The 8,940-nt window shown below is 43.3% G+C and overlaps 1 protein-coding gene across 2 annotated transcripts in view; it reads left to right on the plus strand.

The window, feature by feature from the left end:
• Positions 1 to 8,110, plus strand: part of GFOD1 (glucose-fructose oxidoreductase domain containing 1) — a 75,679-nt gene extending 67,569 nt beyond the window's left edge. For both annotated transcript variants that reach the window (XM_052815897.1, XM_052815988.1), the window contains exon 2: positions 350 to 8,110. In XM_052815897.1, the coding sequence (XP_052671857.1) occupies positions 350 to 1,269 (920 nt within the window). In that variant the 3' untranslated portion in view covers positions 1,270 to 8,110. The remainder of the gene's footprint in view (positions 1 to 349) is intronic.
• The last annotated feature ends 830 nt before the right edge of the window (positions 8,111 to 8,940 follow it).

Consider the following 8,940-nt stretch of genomic DNA (forward strand, 5'->3'; position numbering starts at 1 on the left):
GGTTGGTTTCGTACCTGCTCCCAGAAGGTGGCAAATGTGGGGTAGCAGTCCACCTTACCTTAGCTTACTTTGTTACCTGACCAGGCCCTCGCCTTCGTGCTATTTTTAGGCATGAGTGCATTTTGAAAATAAAAAGGGATACATTTTCACTGTGGTGCTCAAGAAACTCGTACATGCATTTTGGGAACAGGTCAGAGGGGATCTTTGTGCCTTTAACACCATATTGAAATGTTTTCTTCTTCCAAGGATCTTTCTCCTTGGCTTAGTGTTTAAGAATAGCCTCGAGGCTTTCAGCTTATTCAATCGATATATTTTTATTGATGATTTTTTTTTTTAAACTGTTTTTCAGGCATTGGAAAAAATGTCATCTGTGACCGAACAGCAACTCCCCTGGATGCCTTTAGGATGATGACCGCGGCTCATTATTACCCGAAGCTCATGAGCATCATGGGGAACGTTTTGCGCTTCCTGCCCGCTTTCGTGAAGATGAAGCAGCTGATCCAGGAGGGTTATGTAGGGGAGCTGCTGGTGTGCGAGGTGCAGGTTCACAGCGGAAGCCTGCTAGGCAAAAAGTACAACTGGAGCTGTGATGACCTGATGGGAGGTGGGGGCTTGCACTCGGTTGGCACCTACATCATTGACCTCCTGACCTTCCTCACTAGCCAGAAGGCTGTGAAAGTGCACGGGTTGCTCAAGACCTTCGTGAAGCAGACAGACCACATCAAGGGGATACGGCAGATCACCAGTGACGACTTCTGTACGTTTCAGATGGTCCTGGAAGGTGGTGTGTGCTGCACGGTGACACTCAACTTCAACGTCCCGGGAGAGTTCAAACAAGACATTATTGTGGTGGGTTCGGCAGGACGGCTGATTGTAATAGGCACTGATCTCTACGGACAGAGCAACAGCTCTTCTCAGCGGGAGCTCCTGCTAAAGGACTCCACGCCAGTCAGCAACTCCTTACTTCCAGAGAAGGCCTTCAGTGACATCCCATCTCCCTACCTCCGGGGCACCATTAAGATGGTTCAAGCTGTCCGGCAGGCATTTGAGGACCAGGACGACAGGAGGACCTGGGACGGGAGGCCCCTTACGATGGCTGCCACTTTTGACGACTGTCTGTATGCCCTGTGTGTGGTGGACACCATTAAAAAGTCAAACCAGTTGGGGGAGTGGCAGAACATTTCAATCATGACTGAGGAGCCAGAACTGAGCCCAGCATACTTAATCAGCGAAGCCATGCGGAAGAGCAGGATGTCTCTGTACTGTTAGCTCCTCTCAGCTCATAGGAAAGAATAGGAACCAGACAGCTCTTGAAGGAAATGGTAATTGAGCCCCTGTGAAGGGCTTGGGCATCTTAGAAACAGCTGAGGATACATTCCTGAGAAGGAAATACGGTGTTTGGATCAACTAAATCCGTTGGTGGCTAAATGCCAAAGTGATAAGGTCCTTAGAAATGCCCAAAACAGATAGGAGACTTAAGAGCTGACATAACTGTTTTAATAACAGTATTAGCTGGCTGATTGGAAAGATATATCATGGACTCATCTCCTGCTTGCAGGTGCTTTAGATTATCCAATTGTGTTTACTGTGAAAGGTTGGGAAGATCCTTTTAGATTTTCCTTACCTACCAGAGGGCTGTGAAGGTACTGTCATGTCATTAAATTTTCTGTAGTGTCTGACATGAATGGTTCCTACCATGACAGCTGACACCATCATGCTGTAGTACTACACCTCTAACCAACACACAGAATAATAGGACTTGTTATGAAAGTGGCACGTGATATGGAAAATCTCGGCAGCTCACTTTTCATATAGCTTTTTAGGAGTTTCTCTGTGTTGGTTTAGCTAGTTGTTTTTTGTTTTGGTTTTTTTTAAAGCACAATTAAGTAGGAAAATGTGTGGCTTTTAAAACAGAGCAGTCCTCAACCACAGTGCATATGCCCCGATATTGGGGGAGGGAGGGTCTTCTGTGAGCTCCCAGTAAGCTTCAGTGTTAACTGCACAGATTTGCTGATTAAAATGGGTTGTGCAAAACCTTCATGGATGGCAAGTGGCATGACACAGTAGTGATTGTGGGTTTTATCATACAGCTGAACTCAGGCTAGTCTTATGAAGGTTTACACACAATTTCCTGTGTCTGGGACTGACTTTTGAGTGAATTCATTGTGCATTTTGGTTTTAGGTGGAAAACGGTAGAAATCCAACCCCAAACTGTATAATGCTTAGATGGGTGGTGTTCTTTTAAACCTTTGTGAACTCATACTTGAGATGTACACCAACGGTTAATTTCATATAGCTCAACCCAGAAGCTTTCACCTCCACCAAGTGGTGAGTGTGAGTGAAAAACAAAAGGGATGAGGAAATTTCCCATCCATTTCTAGGGAAAACAATTACATAAGACCCCACCTCTTCACCTCCTTAAAGTGGCCAGCTACTCGTACTGTAGTAATCTTTCCCTGTCATCAGTGCAGGGATGGACAAACTTTTTTGATATGTTTGTCCTGTTCTTCTTTTTAATATTTCAGATTGCAGTCTTGAAATAATATATTCTTTTGAGAATATATTCTTGAAAGAATATAGTGAAAGGCACATGAATTATCCCAGTAAACTGGGATACTGCTTTTCTGCATAAAGCTGCTCCAGTGCTTATGTGTTTACAGTGCTAGGTCCTCAGATAGGGAAAAAGTAGAACACAAGGATATAGGACTAAAGTATATTAAACTTGAGAAAAACCTTTTCAGGGTTTTTTGTTAATTTTGACTAGGGGAAAGAAGAGAACATTTAGATAAGCAGTAAATTAAAAGAGAGAATATGACCCTCTTTCTCAAGGCCATCATATTAGTGTTGCCGTTTTAGGTTAGAAAGAGAACTGTCAGAATAATTTAGATTTTTTAAAAAGCACTTACAGTTTTGCTATTTTTAGGACCACTAAGGGCTTCTCTTGGGCTTCTCCTACAAATGACTCCGTCTGATTGCTGTATGCTCCTGCCTGTCCTTTGCCCAGTTTCAGAGCTTCATGTTTTTGAACACGAGATCAATAGTGTTGTTCATTTCATCTGACTTTAGCCAGCTGAAAGTTGGGTGTCTTGTCCTGATCAGCTGTGCAAGGACACAGTAGTCAATACAGAGAGAGCTCTCCAAAGGCTGACTCGGTTCATTCTGAGATTGATACAGAAGGAGGTGCCCATTGGAAACTCCTGTCCTCCTCCTTTGCAGAGAATCTTGGCTTCTAAATTTTTAGGTGGCTGAAGTTAGGAAACTTGACTCCCACCCCAAAATTACTAATGCGTGCTTAATTTTTGAAGAGCATATGTGTGACTTTTCATGAAATATTCCCCAAAGTGTAATAGTGTGACTGATGAAGGAATAATGTAATACTGCAAAACCACACCCAAACAGAGAATTGTTTCTATCCGTGTTGTTCTGCTAGTTCTAGCAACTGTCTCTGGGGCTGACCACTGCTGCCAAGACCTTGGGCAAGCTTTCATCGTTCCTTCTTGGAAGCAGCCCTTGACAAGCTTGGATGTTTTTCCTAAAAATGAATTTCTCTGAGAATTCCTGAGGTAGTATCTGTGCCAATAGGAATTTCCCGTTATAATTGTCGTGGTATACCATGCTATCCAGTTCCTGCCCTGAAAAACACACAGAGAAATGCAGAAGAGAGAATTTGATCAAGAAATCATATCTTTCTCTCCCCTGAAAAATGGGATTAGGCCCAAGGGGATCAAGAGGGTTTTCCTATAGTAAGGCAAAAGCCATTTATTGAAAATAGTGGCTAGTTCAAGTAATGAATGCAAGCCCAGTGGATAACTAACCATGTCTAGTTAAACATCATCCAAAACTGGAACTAAACATGGACCAAAAAGTTTGTGAGTCTTGCTTCTTAGTGGTTTGGCCATTGTGCTGGAATTGCTGTTCATGTCTTTGCACCTCCTTTTGGTTCACAAATGTTGACAGTTTTTTCCAATCTGTATTTTCTTTTTTTTCTGTGTCTTTCTGGGTTTTGTGATGCCAGCTGCAAGAAGATATGCTGGAATCCTGTTCCCTGCACCTGCAGTGAACAGTCCCCAGGCGAGACACAGTGTATAGGGATAGTACTACTGAGCTCAACCTTTCTGTCCCAGATCCAAAGGTTTAGGTGACAGGCATCATCCATCCTCCGTGCAGACTTACTGATGCAGATAGTGCTGCTTAGCAGAAAGAAAATCTAATGCTTTGGTTACGTAGCCGTCTGATGCTAGTATTAGTACTGGCCTGCAAATGGGTTGAATCCTGTACAGCATGTTGTGTGACCACAGTGCTGGCCCCAGAGAGGCAGGCAGAATGAGCAGAGGCAGGGTGGGACCTCCTCTTCTGACAACAACAGAGATCTTACGCTAGATTTAGGTAAAGTTGTTACCTAACTGGGGTGGCAGCAGTAACTGCATAGGTTCAGGATTGTATGACAGTTTTTCCATTCTCTAGGAGGTGAATGTGCTGTAGTGTCATGTGTAAAGATAGTAAACTTCCACCTGGCTTAGAGGGGGAAGGAATTGGTTTATTTATAGAATGTGTATTACTGTTCTGATAAATCGTTACTTTACAGTCTGGGATCTTTCTTGGCCGCATCAAGCCCTCTGCTCTTTTGGTACAGTTGACAGCACATTGGATTGCCCTAAGTAGCCTCTGGAGTTCACGCTGGGTTTAAAATTTGGGCAGCAGATAGCAGAGATGTACTTGATTGAACTCAAAAGCGGTACCGCACCAGGAAACACATATTTGGAATTGCACTTTTAATGCTGTTCTCTAATGCTGTGCCACAAGGTTTGAGATGAATGCTGCTAGAACTGGTGCAGGCCTAATAGCCAAACTGCGGCTACTGCTGGAATTTACAGTAGCCCTCAAATGAGCTTGTTCATACACTAGGTAAGAAATGTTCATTCCTCTTTCCCAGGGCTGCTGTTGGAGGGGCTCTTTCCTTTGCCATCAACCTGTGCACATAGGATACTGAACGTTGGTCTGTTGCCAAAGACAAAAAGAGCCAAAGGGGAGAGCCCAGGTGAAATGTTCTGCTGCTCTGCAGGGGTCTGTTCCAATGCTTGGACGGTCAGCTGAGAGAGGATGTCTTATTTGACATGGGAATTGCATTGGGGTCCACACCCAGGGTAGGGCAACCCTACGCTGTGTGACAGGAGGGCACAACTGAAGTCCTTCCGTGTGCCCAAAGGGAGAGTGGTGGCTGCAGGAAGGTGTCTGCAGTCTGGTACCTATACGCCTGTGCCAACAGGGAGAATACGCTGGTCGCGTGGAGGGTGAGGGCTGCACCTCCTGAGGGTGATAGCAGCAGCCTTGCTCCACCTCTGTGTTTGGGAGCCAGAGAAGGGACCCTGCCCTTGCGGAAGCAGCATCCGTCCTGTACTCCTGCTAGATCTGTGCATGTCCTCAGTGCTGAACTCAGTGAAGTCCTATCTGGAGGCATAAGAACCTGCAAGAGCTTGGGGTTTCCTATATCTAATATCATGCATGTGTTAAATTAGTAGTACTTTAGCTGTGTAGTTAGAAAATACCAAGTAGAGGTGATACGTCCTTACCCATGCAGCCAATATGGCAGAGAATCAGGGCATGCATAGACGAGTTTAGGCTCAGGATGGGCTGCTGCAGAGTTCATCCTTTGCTTTGGCCGAAAGCATGAGAAATTCCTGCCCAGCCAGCATAGGGCAATCAGAGGCACTCTCCACTTTGTACTTAGTGTTTTCTTCTTTTGGATAGCTTTCGAGTCAGTGACTGTACAAGTATACAGCTGTCCTGGAAGTTCAGCCATTCAAAAAAGGAGGCTTTTCTGCTGCGTGTGGTCACAGCACAAGGACAACTCAATTTCTCTGTTACCTTGTTTCTTTTTGTGTCCATACTAATGTGGAAAAGACCCAGACAATTTAAAATGACTCACTTCTCTACCAAAAAAAAAAAAGCAGATTTTATTTAATGGGTAAAGATAAACATAGTATCTTGATGGTATCTTTGCAGAGATTCAGAAATTACTGATGACAGAGTTTCTCATTGCTGGGATTTTTTATATTTGACTTCTATCTATGGCCTTCAATACAAAATATCACACATTATGAAGTCTATTCACTGTTAAGTTCTGTATTTACAAGGGTTTAAAAGTACCCAGCAGACTTTTGGCTTTGTGCAGATACTCGACACTGGTGTGATGTTCCAGTGGCCCAGTGATGTACCCTTAAGTATGTATGAAACTCAACACCGGACTATTTGACCTCTGCAGTGCTCTCTGGGTATCTAGGACTAGTTGTGAAATGGCAGGATTATTCAGGACAGCAGCTTCTTGTTGTTGAATTTGTTACTTGTGGGGAGCAAAGTTTGTAAATTTTAGAGATGAAGTATGACTGAAGAATAATTGGCAGTCTTATCTGCTTTAAAATTTCCTCTCTCTTGAGCTGCTGGATGAAGTCTGTCCAATAAAAATAATTTCCTCTTAACAATAACTGCCCACTTCCATTTGCTCATGAAAAGAAGTTTTAAGTAAATGGGACTATACATAATGCTGCATTCATGAGCCGATGTCATAACCACATGACTTATTGAGCGTATGAAGCCAGAGCCCAGGCAAGTAATGACTTTTTTGAAGCTGCCAAATCGAAGCCTTGGGGTTGGGGAATGAAGGATATCAGCTTGGGTCAAACTGAAACAGCCTTTATTCAGCATTTTCAGTTAAATGAATAAACAGAATGGCTGTGGTCAATCCAAAACTGAACACAAAACATGTTTGTAGAAGGTTATATACATTTTTTCTTTTGGTATTAAGTTCCATTTTTAAAGAATGCTGTTTTGAAATGAAAAGTTAAAAAATATCCATCCATTATGTTTTGGCATTTGTGAAATTAACTGTTTGGGGTTGGGTGTGGGCTTTTTTGGTTGAGTTTTTTGGTTGGTTTTTTTTTAAGTTCATACTTTAAAAAACCCCATCCATTAAGTTTAAGGATGTTCAGTGAATGCAGCTGCCCTTGGGCAGGTTCGGCTCTGAACCTGCAGCCTCGCAGTGTCATGCAGTGACCCCATTTCTAACATCTGAATTTGGCCATTTGAGTTTCATTTGTGTCTTCTTGTGGCTGTGCGAAAACTGGTTCATTACATGGAGTTGGCTACAGATAATCAACATACTTTTTGCAGCAGTGCCAGCCATCGTCTTTAAAAGCACTTAAGTCTATTAACTTGTTTACCATGGTTATTTATGACCTTCCAGCCATGTGCTGTCCATTACTTCCTCTTCTTTTTACATCAGCCGCCAGACTCGCTTCCCTCCCCTTTCTGTTTCTCATTCCGTTGCAAGCCATGAGGCGAGTCTCCCTTGTTTCCCACTGAGCTCATGCTCAGTCTGTGTTACACATGGCATACAGGGTGGCTAACCTACAACTTGAAGTAACTTTTAACACAGATTCGTTAAAGAATATGTTAACACCACAACTGCTCAAGTACGTGGCATACTGAATGCCTAGCCAGGGCAGGAATCAAAGCTCCCTGCTATGCTGTGCTTCACAAGCGACCCTCGCTGTTTCTGTCTGTACTGGTTTTCTTTTATTTGATTTTGAAAATGAGAATATGTTCAGTTTGTTGCTGTGTCAATATTAAGTATATATTTATTGTTTTTCAGACATACATACGTATATATAAATGCTATATATATATATAATGTCAACGCATGGACATATGTACAGTAGATATTTTAAAGAGCTATTTATCAAGAAAAGTAAGTGTTATAAGTAAACAGAGTTTATATTTTATATATTATGTAGATAGCCAAAAAAAAGTGGTTAAATTATAGTAGGACTTTTGGGGGCAGGGTTGGAAAAATGGGCAAGGACTGGTTCTAGCATTTTAAATAGCCAAACTACTTTGTACGGAAGCTGCCTGCTGTGCCTCTCGGCTGCAATATCTGTTTGTTTCTTCTTCTGGAAGATGATGTGCATTGTTACTTTTACATTGCTTGGGGAATGTAGTTAGTTTATTCTCAGCCAACTGGTATGTGCTGCTTAAAACATGGTTTCCTGCTGTTCTGCATATTTGCATTGATGGAATAAAAGGATCTTAACTGGCAAATAAAGACGTAAAAGGATATTATCTCAACTGTCTATCATTTTTCCCCACACTTGTATTTTGGGGGGTGGGGTAATAACCATCACCTTTGCCTGGTTTCTGGCTTGCCTGTTAAGTTCAACACATCAGAGTAAAATACACGGGCTTTGTGCTTGGGGGTGGGGATTGCGATGTCGGGAGAGAAAGAAGGCGGCTTAACAGTAAGCTATTTGAAGGTTTAGTGTTATGACAAGGTCTGAACTAACGCCTGCTGGAGTGATGCGTCCTGAGGAGATAGTTGGTTTTACTGCCAAAGGATGCGAGTATGTCCAGTGGCATAGCAAAACGGGGGCAAAACTGAGCACAGCCTGGAGATCCTTTCTCCTGGATTTCCTTTTTCTCCTGGATCCTTTCTCTCTTCCTTTCTCCAGCACAGCCTGGAGATCCTCATTCTACCTCCCCACCGGTGTCCTGGGATGCCTTTGCCTTCCCCGGCCTCAGCTCCCTCCAGTGACATCCCCCTGCCTACCTGGATCCTTGCTCTCATTCACCAGCAGCTGTCAAGTCTTTCCGCTTACCCCAGTGCTCCTTTTCTCCCCTGTACATGGGTGTGTCATCAGCCTAGTAAGGAGCTTGCTACTCCAGCCCGTCTGATGCTGGAGAAGACCTCACTTGAGTATGAAGCAGAAGATAATATGAAGCAGTGGGAAGTTCTAGGCTCTGAGGAAATATTTATTGCCCCTGTGATTGATGTGTAAAAATGATAGAGCATTTCCTTGCTTTTTCTATTTTACAGCAGAGCACACAGAAGGATGTTGGGATCTACTCGTGTCAGTGCTCACTCATTTCCCAGGCACTATGAAAGTACAG

This window comes from Harpia harpyja, chromosome 1 (assembly GCF_026419915.1).
Source record: "Harpia harpyja isolate bHarHar1 chromosome 1, bHarHar1 primary haplotype, whole genome shotgun sequence".
NCBI lineage: Eukaryota > Metazoa > Chordata > Aves > Accipitriformes > Accipitridae > Harpia > Harpia harpyja.